The 14,590-nt window shown below is 37.7% G+C and overlaps 1 protein-coding gene across 2 annotated transcripts in view; it reads right to left on the bottom strand.

The window, feature by feature from the left end:
- The window catches only part of LOC106070444 (A disintegrin and metalloproteinase with thrombospondin motifs 19-like), a 32,562-nt gene that overhangs the window by 16,553 nt on the left and 1,419 nt on the right, over positions 1–14,590 (bottom strand). The window contains exons 2-8 of one of the 2 annotated variants that reach the window (XM_056045166.1): positions 13,353–13,481; positions 10,019–10,221; positions 8,937–9,029; positions 6,814–7,021; positions 5,521–5,735; positions 2,595–2,669; positions 522–667 (exon numbers count right to left, since the gene is read on the bottom strand). In XM_056045166.1, the coding sequence (XP_055901141.1) occupies positions 522–667; positions 2,595–2,669; positions 5,521–5,735; positions 6,814–7,021; positions 8,937–9,029; positions 10,019–10,221; positions 13,353–13,443 (1,031 nt within the window). In that variant the 5' untranslated portion in view covers positions 13,444–13,481. The remainder of the gene's footprint in view (positions 1–521; positions 668–2,594; positions 2,670–5,520; positions 5,736–6,813; positions 7,022–8,936; positions 9,030–10,018; positions 10,222–13,352; positions 13,482–14,590) is intronic. The other variant, XM_056045167.1, reaches the window with a different exon arrangement.

Raw genomic sequence — 14,590 nt, 5'->3', positions numbered from 1 at the left:
TTTACATCTAGGCAAGGATTAACCAATATTTAAGTAGTTTACATCTAGGCAAGGATTAACCAATATTTAAGTAGTTTACATCTAGGCAAGGATTAATCAATATTTAAGTAGTTTACATCTAGGCAAGGATTAATCAATATTTAAGTAGTTTACATCTAGGCAAGGATTAATCAATATTTAAGTAGTTTACATCTAGGCAAGGATTAACCAATATTTAAGTAGTTTACATCTAGGCAAGGATTAACTAACACTTTTCATAATACAATTACAATAAAATTACTTCAAAGTATTTATAGCGTCTCAAATTGACAAGTTTAGTCACACAAGCACATAAAGTGACGTTGGCATATTAAGTCATATTAATGATAATAGTTATAATTTAATTAAAGTTATATGTCAAATTCATCGTAAGGGAGCTCTAGACAGTGGGCGTAATTTCTATCCCGACAATTTGAATTATTTAGATTTATACGGATTGAATAGATTATTATATAACTGTAGTCTAGGTAGAATAGATGTACTCTGTGAAAGCCATGACATGATCACATGCCCCAATGATATCTTTGCCCTGGTCTCCAGAGAACAATGATAAGGCATTAAGACATGAGTTCGCTTGCAGTTTATCATCGCGGCGATAAAATTCACTGAAGTTGGAAGCCGCGGCAGTCTGTGGAAAAAGAAAATATATGGCCACATTTTTTTTTCGCCTCCTAAGCAACAGTGACGTAACAAGCATTCACGTATCTACATGACACCTATCTGACATATACATGACACATTTCTGACATATACATGGCACCTATCTGACATATACATGACACATTTCTGACATATACATGGCACCTATCTGACATATACATGACACCTATCTGACATATACATGACACCTATCTGACATATATATGACACATTTCTGACATATACATGACACCTATCTGACATATACATGACACATTTCTGACATATACATGGCACATATCTGACATATATATGACACATTTCTGACATATACATGGCACCTATCTGACATATATATGACACATTTCTGACATATACATGGCACCTATCTGACATATACATGACACATTTCTGACATATACATGGCACCTATCTGACATATATATGACACATTTCTGACATATACTTGACACCTATCTGACACATACATGACACATATCTGACATATATATCACACATTTCTTACATATACATGACACCTATCTGACATATATATGACACATTTCTGACATATACATGACACCTATCTGTCCTATATATGACATGACATATACATGGCATCTATCGATCATCCAAATTACAACGATTTAAAATCTACATCTATCCGGCACATTTATGACATCTTATCTTATTAAATACAGACGTTACTTCAAAAAAGAAGAAGATGATTGCATCCTACGCATGTTCCGAGGTCAATTTAGTCATGCATGTTGACCAATGACTTAAATTCTACCAACTCACTGGTTTTCCTGGCTGGCTCAGGTAACCCATTCCATGCTCTAATAGCACTAGGGAAGAAGGAACATTTGTAAGATGGGGCATAGACATCTATATGAAACCTATTCGGCAACTTTATGAGACCTCTATGACATCTATATGACATTTTAAAAGGTTTTAAAAAGACAGTAGCTACATCTGACCAGCTATTACAATGTTATTTCAAGTATTGTTTTGTGTTTAGAAACTATTGTGTCAGGCTTAACCATCTCACTTGCCTAAATAATTGCGGTCAGTTGTCTAAAGGCAGCAATAAAGTTTTGAAATATAAACACTTTTTATTTTTTTTTCTTCTTACTGTAAAGTAATAGAGGATGCATGAGACATACATCCAGCTTTTTTTCTACCACACCAATTCTCTGAAACTTTTAAACACTTTTCTATTGTACTGTTACGGAAAGTGTGTGTGTGTGTGCGTGTGTGTGTGTGTGCGCGCGCGCGTGTGTGAGTGTGTGTGTGTGTGAGCGCACGTGTGTGTGTGCGTGTGTGTGTGTGGCGATGGTGCGAAGAGTTTCGATATTGGTTGTGGATAATGCAATATGAACGGCTTTGTCCTAGAACTGAGATGAATGCCTGGGCATTAGCTATGGCCGAAACGATGTTACCCCCCCCCCCCCCCAGCAGTTTCCCTTCTCCACGCAGTTCGTGTATCTAATTAAACGGCAGGTCTCAATACCGTTTGGCATCACAGGCGTCGCAAGCAGCCTAAGGATTGCCAACTCCTGAATTTTTACTCAGGGTTAACTCCCGAAACCTATCTCCATGTTTGGGTTTAGATGCAAGTTACCAGAGCTTTGACTCGAGTAATTCTTCTCTTACACGAGTAGCCAGCCAAAGCTAACGAGCCACTTCTGCCAGAAACTTACTGCTTTAGGCGCCAGTTACTCCCCTTTGCCCCATCTCCTGTTAGTGATAACTTTTCAAGTAACAGCCACGAGTTGGACCGGTTTGTCAGCGGCTATTTGAGATGCAAGCCATTTTATAGATAGTGCAGTGCTTATATCTATGACCACTTCCGGCAATAATTACGGAACCAATGCTAGGTATAATGTGTACACAATAACTGATGACGTAATTACCGTTAAGACTATAATTTTAATCACTTGTATCTTCAGAACAAATGGAGTGTTCAGTGCTTTGTAGATTAGGTCCACCTGTAATCATAAGGATTAATTGTTAATATTACAGCTTCCATCATTCTGATCATTAGTTAATATTTTTTTATTATTACAGTAATTATTAACTAGAAATTCTCTGGCATTGCTAGAATTAAGTGTCTTTTAGGCGAAGTTATCCTGTAAACGTATTTTTTTCCCTGCTGCCAACTTTCCATCTCACGTATTTCGTATTGAACTCAGCAGACGACACTACAATTCGTCTGCCAACCCAAACGATCCCAAAATGCAGTAGGCCGTCTGCTATTGTGGTATGCGTTTCAAACTGCGAAGACAAGAGGTATAGACAAACAACTAATATTTGTTCGTAGTTTGCCTGTACTGTGGTCGCGAGTTCCAACCTACACAATCTTTTGGAGAAAAAGTAAAAGTCTTCAAAACTGAAAGTCAGAAACCTGTTAAACAAAAGGATTTATTCGTTAATCAGACCTGGCAAACATCCGCCGAGTGTCGTAGACTGTTGTTTTTTTTTTTGAGCGAATATTAACAATGAGTTTTACGACGTAAGACGCTATGTTACAGATTTTTGGGGTAATTTTTTCTTCTTTTAAAATTGGTTGCTATGAAAGATTTTTCATGCATTGTTTTCAGATTGAGCAAATGTTAATTCTTCCATATTTTTTTGAACTTGAGAAAGGTTCATTAGGGAACTCGGAGCTTCTATGCTTTCTTATTATTCTATTCACCGCTAGGAAAAAAAAAATCTTCAAACAGATTGGGATGGACCGGAAGCTCTCTATTCCAAGTCCTGTCTGAAGGTACGCCAATGTTAGCGATCATTACTAAGATTGGATCGTACCAAATACGTTACGTTATTAGCTCCGGAACGGTCCCGCTACGTCTACAAACTAACTAACTAGTAGGAATGTTTTCATTTCGCTGTTGTGTGACAGCCACAAGCTGTGAAAGAATTACCACTCTTACTGCTCGTTTATAAAGACACTTGACATGGCGTGGCAGACTTGTGGAACAAGGCAATCATATCTTACACTTTATCTCCACCACGGACTCTAAAGAGGTAATCTGAAGGGCTATGTTCGCTACTCATTGTTTGCCAATACATGAAGGGCTATGTTCGCTACTCATTGTTTAACTATACCTGAAGGGCTATGTTCGCTATTCGTTGTTTGTCTATACCTGAAGGGCTATGTTCGCTATTCGTTGTTTGTCTATACCTGAAGGGCTATGTTCGCTATTCGTTGTTTGTCTATACCTGAAGGGCTATGTTCGCTACTCGTTGTTTGTCTATACCTGAAGGGCTATGTTTGCTACTCATTGTTTGCCTATACCTGAAGGGCTATGTTCGCTATTCGTTGTTTGTCTATACCTGAAGGGCTATGTTCGCTATTCGTTGTTTGTCTATACCTGAAGGGCTATGTTCGCTACTCATTGTTTGTCTATACCTGAAGGGCTATGTTCGCTATTCGTTGTTTGTCTATACCTGAAGGGCTATGTTCGCTATTCGTTGTTTGTCTATACCTGAAGGGCTATGTTCGCTATTCGTTGTTTGTCTATACCTGAAGGGCTATGTTCGCTATTCGTTGTTTGTCTATACCTGAAGGGCTATGTTCGCTATTCGTTGTTTGTCTATACCTGAAGGGCTATGTTTGCTACTCATTGTTTGTCTATACCTGAAGGGCTATGTTCGCTATTCGTTGTTTGTCTATACCTGAAGGGCTATGTTCGCTATTCGTTGTTTGTCTATACATGAAGGGCTATGTTCGCTATTCGTTGTTTGTCTATACCTGAAGGGCTATGTTCGCTACTCATTGTTTGTCTATACCTGAAGGGCTATGTTCGCTATTCGTTGTTTGTCTATACCTGAAGGGCTATGTTCGCTATTCGTTGTTTGTCTATACCTGAAGGGCTATGTTCGCTATTCGTTGTTTGTCTATACCTGAAGGGCTATGTTCGCTATTCGTTGTTTGTCTATACCTGAAGGGCTATGTTCGCTATTCGTTGTTTGTCTATACCTGAAGGGCTATGTTTGCTACTCATTGTTTGTCTATACCTGAAGGGCTATGTTCGCTATTCGTTGTTTGTCTATACCTGAAGGGCTATGTTCGCTATTCGTTGTTTGTCTATACCTGAAGGGCTATGTTCGCTACTCATTGTTTGTCTATACCTGAAGGGCTATGTTCGCTATTCGTTGTTTGTCTATACCTGAAGGGCTATGTTCGCTATTCGTTGTTTGTCTATACCTGAAGGGCTATGTTCGCTATTCGTTGTTTGTCTATACCTGAAGGGCTATGTTCGCTATTCGTTGTTTGTCTATACCTGAAGGGCTATGTTCGCTATTCGTTGTTTGTCTATACCTGAAGGGCTATGTTTGCTACTCATTGTTTGTCTATACCTGAAGGGCTATGTTCGCTATTCGTTGTTTGTCTATACCTGAAGGGCTATGTTCGCTATTCGTTGTTTGTCTATACATGAAGGGCTATGTTCGCTACTCGTTGTTTGTCTATACCTAAAGGGCTATGTTCGCTACTCATTGTTTGTCTATACCTAAAGGGCTATGTTCGCTACTCATTGTTTGTCTATACCTAAAGGGCTATGTTCGCTACTCGTTGTTTGTCTATACCTAAAGGGCTATGTTCGCTACTCGTTGTTTGTCTATACCTGAAGGGCTATGTTCGCTATTCGTTGTTTGTCTATACCTAAAGGGCTATGTTCGCTACTCATTGTTTGCCTATCTGCATCTACAGAAGTTCCCACAAGGACGTCACGCAGAGGTTTCGGAGCGGAAATCCTCTGCATTTTTTTCTACATACCCAAGGTAAAAGTGGGGGAACGTACTAGTCACGTGATTATGTCAAAGGTCAAACTTTACCTCATTAAAGGTCATGGCGTAGTGTCTATACATAGTCTGCAAGTCCCACGAGTCATTCATACGTTTAAACTCCATAAACAAAGAATAGTCCACCACTGCTACTATATCAATGAAGTACTGTTGTCGAGACTGGCGCTTTGCACGAGCTGACCCAAACGAAGGCCACCGAAGGCGTTTTTCTACAGGCTCATTTTCGTCTATTCTCATAGGAAAATCTGAATAAGATGTATTATATCTGACATGATATCTCACATATGATATCCGACATATGATATCCGACATATAATATCTGACATATAACATCTGACATGTAACATCTGACATATAACATCTGACATATAACATCTGACATATAACATCTGACATATAATACATGACATAAAATACATGACACATACATGACATATGACATCTCACATATGATATCCGACATATGATATCCGACATATAATATCTGACATATAACATCTGACATATAACATCTGACATATAACATCTGACATATAATACATGACATATAATACATGGCATATTAAATCTTACATATGATACCTGATATATAATAACTGACATATAATATCTGACATATAATACCAACGCTAATTTTACTTAAGCCTTTGTTTTTAAGTTAGTGTTGTAGCTTGTGTACCAGAACGAACGAGTCAATCACAATTCAGTGTGACAGAGACACAATTCAATGTGACAGAGACACAGTTTAGTGTGACAGAGACACAGTTCAGTGTAACAGTGACACAGTTCAATGTGACAGAGACACAGTCCAGTGTGACAGAGACACAGTTCAATGTGACAGAGACACAGTCCAGTGTGACAGAGACACAGTTCAATGTGACAGAGACACAGTCCAATGTGACAGAGACACAGTTCAATGTGACAGAGACACAGTTCAATGTGACAGAGACACAGTTCAATGTGACAGAGACACAGTTCAATGTGACAGAGACACAGTCCAGTGTGACAGAGACACAGTTCAATGTGACAGAGACACAGTTCAATGTGACAGAGACACAGTTTAATGTGACAGAGACACAATTCAGTGTGACAGAGACACAATTCAATGTGACAGAGACACAGTTCAGTGTGACAGAGACACAATTCAATGTGACAGAGACACAATTCAATGTGACAGAGACACAATTCAGTGTGACAGAGACACAGTTCAGTGTGACAGAGACACAATTCAATGTTTAAGAGTCACTCACAATTCAAAATGAGTGCCACTCAAAATTCAACATGACATAGCCACTTGCCATTCTACCTGACAGAGCCACACACCTTTGGAAAGATAGTCAGAATCTAATTGCCAAAGCAAATTTTCCTTTTCCAAAATGAGATCACTTCCTACAAGGGACTCTACAACGACTTCTTCCGGTGAATCACGTGGTACGTCAGATCTATATTTAGCACCAAGGCCGTCATTTGGTTCATATCCTTGTTGAGTGTTGAGGTAATAGACCCATCCTTTGATTACAAGATGACCTCTCTGGTAAAGGAAAAAAAACAAAAATATATGTTATTCCTAAAAAATACAATAAACCTTATACTAGATTGTTATGTTAAATCAGTAGTTGCCAAACTTTTCTCTTGACGGATCACTCCGCACATTTTGAGTATTTAGCAGAACACTTGGTTTTGTTTTTTACAAAGCTTATATCGATTCACCCTGTCTGTCTGTCTGTCTGGTAAAAAGTGTGTGTTGTTATGACATGATTAGGAATTAGTTATTTGTTTCGGGAATAAGGGGAAAGTTTTAATTAGCGACAAGTGACGTGACAGATCTTTAAAAAATAAGAACGCTCTAAGTGACGCTAAAAGGAAGACGCTTCTTGTAGAGTAGTAGACTTGAGTACGACATAATTGACATCGTACGATTCCCTTCTTGAGTATTAAATATCTTTATAGAACAACATATCAGCGTCGACTATATATTTGATTGTTTCGGCCTTTCGCCGGTGTTACTGAAGTGTTGAGTTCAGCGTTACTTCCAGTCAGATCTACACTAGACAGATTGCCAAGAATCAACACCGTGCGGAGGCCTTAACAGTGTACACGTTATTTCTCTCACAACCATTCTCGGATCAAGTTGAAATTTCGCAAAATTTTTCATTTGCATATATATCGACAGTCTATTAATTACTGATTATTAATTATTTTATTTGATACCAACAAGGGAAACTAATACTTCAGTATTCGCGGATAATTTGTTGGGTTTAGTCCCCTTAAATAATTTTTAACGCTATTTCTCCCGAATTTTCCGATCAGGTTGATACCTTAAACAGTTAATTTTGTATCTAACAAATATTGAATAATAAAAAAAAACAAAAAACAATCAGTCAATTAATAACAAATGTTCCGGAAGCTCAAAATTGGAACCAGTGAAATCTGCCCATGTGGAGTATCACCAGAAAATGCCGACCACGTCCTCCAAAACTGCTCTCTCTACCAAGAGGCCCGTATAAGACACTGGCCCCAAATCACCCCAATAGAAAGAAAACTATATGGAGAGCTCCCTGATTTGGAAACCACTGCGCAGTTCATCTCATGTATTGGTCTAACAGTTCATCTCATGTATTGGTCTAGTCATATTGACATTTAAAATATAACAATGAGAACGATGAAGAAGAAGAAGTCAATTAATTATTGGTAATTATTTTTTTGGTTTGATATCGAGTAAGGGAAATAACTTGCACATTATGAATAGATAGTTTTTAAAGGCGAAGTTCTTTCCCTTCAATACGTTTTTTTTTTTTTTTATAATGATTATAATAGATTTTTTTTCTTGTTTGGGAGATAAATAACATGGTGGCCTACTAGCCCAGTACCTCGTCTCACACCCATTCAGACCTCGTGGAACACAGTATGGGAAATACGGTGTTAAATTATAAACCAATAGAAAACAAAAAATTAATTTTTTAACATGAGCCTCTTTAGTTACAAACAAAATAAAAAAAATTACTAAAATAATGGAAACTAGGGGGTAACGTGGTCGAGAGGTTAAGCACGCTTGGATTTGGCTTGACCAATGAAGCGGGTTGGAGGTTCGATACCCGACACGAAAAGAGTTGTGTTAACTGAGCGCCTAAAGGCAGCACGGAAAAACCTTCTCCCAGATACTCTCCCCCCCCCCCCCCCCCACTGGTCCACACTTGAGATTGGACCAAAGCGCTCTGAGCATGCTATAATGCTGTAAGCATGAAAGTAGCGCTATATAAAAGCTTTTATTATTATTATTATGTTAGAAATGAACGAGTAGTCATTCACTGGCGCTGCCAGGGTCGAGTTTCGCTAAAGAGAAACACAATTCATCCTAGTCCCTTTAACAGTTCCCACTATTATTATTATTATTAACTGACTTGAATGCCAATTGGAAATTACTAAGAAGAAATAATAAGTCTTGCCATGTCAAATCTTTCATTCTCTCTGGCTTTGTTTCTCCGCCTAGTGATTTGTAGAGTCGCTTTGTTTTGCGGGTCTTGGTAGAAGTCAACATTCTGTACAGAAGAACAGGAAGACATTGTCTCTCAACATGTTCAAACTTTCAGAAACGTAGTCTCCACGTCAGATTAAAATATTAAAATGTAATTAAAAACATTTTTTTGTCTGAATATAATTATTGCATTTTTTTGTTTTCCTCTATGCTTCTGTTTGCGCTTTTCTGGCGTCGTCTGCCCTTAACCTATAATTCTCTGTAACAAGCTTCACCACAAGTACCCCTTACAGACCTTGAGATCTCTACGGAAAATAATGTAAAAGGTCATCTGCTTCTAAGTCCGAAGGTTAACGAGCGTGTCCATACGGCCTGCACAACGACCTAACGGTTCTACTTGCTTTCCCAAAGTATGTCAGGTACTCATTAGAGTATGGGGGGGGGGGAGATTCTGAGGAGTATTTAAAACCGATGAAGTTTAAAATCTCAGTCTTTAAGGAGATTCGAACCTGAGCGCTCCCGGTTAGACGCCAGTCGCTTTACAACTCAGCCAGCACGTTCATAATACCCTATTGAAGAGTCAACAAAGATATGATTTTGAATTGTAAACATAATATTTACATAAGATTTTTACCAAACTATTAAATTTTTACTAACTTTACTATTTTAACTGTGAATAGACCTTGTTTTTAATGATTTAACTGTATAGAATATAGGCTTTGTTATGTAAAGGGAGAGTGATCCTTAAAGGATTACGGGCACGACATGGCCTAAATTGTGCCTAAACTCAAAACTCAAACCCTATTGCAGATATACTTTGTATTCTAACAACAGTAATTAAAGGCGTGTGCTATAATCTTCATACCAAAACACATTTTTAAGAGTTACATTAAATTATATATTTACTATATTTGCTATGCAGCAAGTAGACCTAGGTCTAACTACAAACCATTTCTGTTGGCGGTCAGTATATTGTCCACCTTTAATTTTTAAATTACGACATCAACTATATCATGGTTACAAGCCTCGAAGTCAGCAAGATAACTGTGTTACCTTATCCGGCATCATCAGTTGGGATTTGGTCACAAAATGGCCGCCCTTGTTCACATCGACCAACACTAAAGGAACACTTGAGTGAGGCACTTGTTCCAGGTTGAGCCGAATGTCATAATTGTCTTCCGTGGTCATTCTTATGTCCACATGTTTCGGCATCGAGTCGTCCGTGGTGGCGCTGGCGTTGATTGACTTCAAAGTTGCTGCGAAACGAAGCTCTTAATTTTCAATAGCGTGGTTATAGTGTGTATCAGATATAAGGGTCAGAGGTTAGGGTCAGAGGTTAATTGAAATGTGTTTTAAACATATCTAGGCTTCGCTTTTTGTTTGTGTTTGTTTTATAGTGGAAGGGGTCTGATAGCAATCCTGTTCGTTTGTGACGCGGTTTTTGTAAAGTGCAGCTAGGATCATTCTTGCAGCGGTCTTCAACGGGGACGCTAGCGCCCCCTGGCGGCGATTTTGTGAAATTGGGGGGCACTGGGAGCAAAAGGGGCGGTAGGGGGGGGGCGTTGGACACAATAAGGAAGACGTAGAGATAAAAGAAACAAACTCTAGGTGTACTAAAATAAAACATAAAAATCTCTTCAAAATTAACACTGGCTGACTAGGACTAGACACACTTTAGTTTGCTTGCTTCTAATTTAAGAACAGAAACAAAGTTAGAAATTGAGTTCGGGAATTCCCTTTTTCTATGTTTAAATTCTTACTCAGTTGTTGTAATTGGAGGGTGTCAATTATCTTTATTAATTGGGCGCGTAAACGTTTATGCTTTGATAAACAAAATTGGCAATACGCTTGTTAGATTATAGCTTATTTTATCTACATATGTAAATATATTAATATGTAAATGTTAAATAAAAATAAAACGCTATAACTAGAATAATTTAACCATTTTTTAACAATGGAAACATTGACAAAGTCAACAGTGAGGAGAATTCTCTAGTATGTGCACAACTATGCCTCCCGAAGATTTATTGAATTGCCCCCTAGGTAAAAACTATTTCCTAAAAAAAAGTATTCCAGTGTTCTACTTCAAATGACAACATTCTCAAATGAGATTATGAAGTGAAGTCTAACCATTAGACATATAGCAATATCCAAAATTAATTTTGAAATATTCATTAACAATTAAAAAACTTTCTACTATTTGAATAATATTTAAAAAAAAAACAACAACAGCAAAGCAGAATATGTTTTAGTGGCTTCTTAGAAAATTGCATCGCTTTTTGTTGTTTGCCAAAAGAAATCAAACTTAAGTCTTATGCTATTGTTTAAAAAAACTGATTGAAACTAAAATTAAAAGTGTTAAAACTTATCTGTGACACAAAACAGTTATGTAGCTTGTTGCGACCTATGGGTCACCTTCAGTGTTGGACGCTAAAAAGCTTCATAAGTAATTTAGAATAAAGAAAATACAGATAAGACAAGAAAAGTGAACTTTTATTCATCCAATCAAATGGAAATTCGGTTTGACTACAGTTGACAACCTCAGCGTAACTACTGTACAATAACAATATAGATGCACAATATAGATGCATATAAGAACGACATCCACACACGAAAAACACATACACACTCATAACCAGCGCTTTATAAATAGACTTCTATGTACTACGATGATGATGACAGAATGTTAATTTTTAATGTTGGTCATCCAGGGTCTATTGTTACTGCATGTTTTAATTTTTCTTCTTAGGTACAATCATGTTTTCACAGAACTGGATGTACGAATTAACAGTTCATCTGTCCGGGCAGTTGTTTACAAACATGTCCCAATCTGTTTGCTTCAGACAACTTAGTAGCTGTAAAACAGCGTCGTCAGACCATGACTGGATGGACTGTACTCCGGGTTTTGTTGTTTTTTTAAAACCGGTTTGTACGTGGGTGTACGATGGATCATTTGTGTGGTCAGACTCTCAGAGGGGAAATAACGATCGAGATGTGTAGGCCATTTTTATGTTGCTATAACACATGTCCAAGGTTTTATCGTGCCGTGTGGGACAATTAACATATTGAGTATATGTAGGCAAGTGTTGAGCACTCCAGATCTATCCAGGATGGCTGCCTGGTCGTGCGGTTTGCGCGCTGGACTGTCGTTCGGATTTATCGACGGTCGAGGGTTCAAACCTTGCCCGCTCCCATCCCCCGTCGTTCTGCGGGAGGTTTGGACTAGGAAGTAAACTATCTTCAACTCTGAAGGAACATCCGAATTATGTAAAACATTTTACAAATATTTACTTCATGAGTTGTGATAAACATGCAGCATCTTGTTAAAAACTTTAGCCCACCATTTCATTCCTATTTGAATCTAGTTAGAGAAATTGTAAATAAAATTCAAATTCAAACCAATACCCCCCCCCAAATTATGAGCAACATATTTAACTCTTATTGTAAACCGAGGTTTGCTTGATTTCGAAATGGAGTTATATTGCTCGTTTTTTGTTTAATACATTTTTTTAAATTTTTTTTTTGAGAAACATGAAGATTTAACGGTTGGCGATCACTCAAAGCAGGCTAAACAAAAGATTTGTTCTACAGGGTAGGCATCTAACGCGTATGAATGAAAAAAACCTACGACTGCAAGGAAATCGTTTTGGCTTTCATTGAGATATTGAATCTATTTTAAAATATGTCTTGTCACGCTTCTCTATTAGTATTTTTCCTAGAGGGGGGGGGCGCTGGCTGATTTTTTAAAAGAAAAGTGGGCGGGAGATCAAAAAAGGTTGAAAACCACTGTTCAGTAGCATCTCCATTCCATCGATAGGATCCTCCTCTCTAGTTCTGCGCTCAGCGTTATAGATTCCAAAACCTATACGACTATTGCAAGAACCAAGGAGCGTATCACTCTTAGCATTCCAAGAAAATTCCACCTGTTTAGAGATGTATGAGAAAGTCCTAAATGTTTCCTGAAAAATCATTCTCTAATGTACAATAACGAACTACTTAAACCGAAATCCATTAAAATTGAGACTATCTTCCAGTAAGATTCGGCTCATTAAGCATTCATGTGTATGCCAAGTTAGAGATGAACAAATAGTTATGATAATCGTTTAGGCTGCCCTCAAATAGTAAATCCAAGCACATGAAAGTAAAGAGGCCATTTTAGGACGCTGGGTGAGAGAGTAAAGGGAGGGTTTTTTTTTATTCATGTTTTGTTAGGTACAGCATATATCTTAGTGAATTTTCATTCTGATCTGAGAATGGGTGTTTGAAAAATAACGTGTACAAACATTACACCAGACAGACAGAGAGACAGACAAAAAGACAGAGTATATATAAGCTTTGTAAAGAAGTGCTAAAGTACCCTAAACTGAAGAGGACAAGGCAGACTGACCTTTGAGACTCTCACATTGCTTTGACCAGGTCAGTAATAGGGTCAGGACCAGAAGAACATGAGATACCGACAAGTACGCTTCTCGCCCCATAGGAGAAATCGGAAGTCCTCAAAGTAGGTCACGCTTGGCTGTTTAAAGGAAATATTTTCTTCAACGAATAGGTAACCATGGTAACGCCTGAACGTCTACAGATGTAGCCAGGAGACAAGCAAAATTTAAAAAGTTATCAGGCCAAAAAATACTGAAAGAATTGGCCCAACGTAATTGTAAGCATTGCATTTTTGTTTCGCAGGTATGTATGTAACTTATTTAAGCTTTCTACTATTAGAAAAAATTGATAACAGATTCAACATTTTTAAAGAAAATGATAACAAAAAAAATGTAGGTCACAAAATTAAATCATAATATTACAGATTTGGTGAATGCAAAGCACATTTGAAAAAATCGCCAACGCTAGTTAAATATATATATATATATATTGCCTATATGTAATTAAAAAAAAAGTAAAACTGCTAACATCGTTCATAAATTATAATTAGTCTTTTAAGTCATACTGAAATAATAAATCAAAATTATAAATGCAAAATTAAAGTATTAACAAAGACAGACTTAACAAATAAAGTGTTGTTTTTTTTTCTTAAATCCCTCTCCTCTGCTAAACACAAATGTGTACAGCAAACCAAATATATGAACAAATGAACAAACTGTAAAGACTAAAACGAGTACAATTTGAACTGGTGCATCTGAATTAGAAGGGGAAAAAAATTAGCGCACTGAAGCAAAAGGTTGGCCACCCCCTGATCAAGAATAACAATAATGAATTTGTAGGATTGGATTTTTTTTTTTAATAAATCGTTTTATTCTTTGGCGCAACTTTCACACTTAATGCATGCTCAGTGCGATATGGTCCAATAATTTGTCTGGACCAGTCGGGAAAATGGGGAGGGGGGGGGGAGTTGAAGGCCTCGGGTGTTGACCTTCCTTTCATAAGTAAAGTAAAGTAAAGTTCCCCTTTCAGACCTTGCGATCTAAGGTGCAGATGATGATAAGGTCATCTGTTTAATTGGCCAACGGTTGATGAGAAGGGTGTCATGTGGCCAGCACAACGACCAACCGGCCTTATGTTCTCCAACTAAAGTCAAGTACCCTCTAGACCTGAGTGGACTAGTCTAGTTGGCCTCAGTCAGTCGCAGAACGACTATGGTTCATCTCAGAGCACACCTTCTCATGTGGCTGT

The sequence above is a fragment of the Biomphalaria glabrata genome, chromosome 10 (genome assembly GCF_947242115.1).
Source record: "Biomphalaria glabrata chromosome 10, xgBioGlab47.1, whole genome shotgun sequence".
NCBI classification, from domain to species: Eukaryota; Metazoa; Mollusca; class Gastropoda; family Planorbidae; genus Biomphalaria; species Biomphalaria glabrata.
This window is presented reverse-complemented; position numbering and strand designations above follow the sequence as displayed.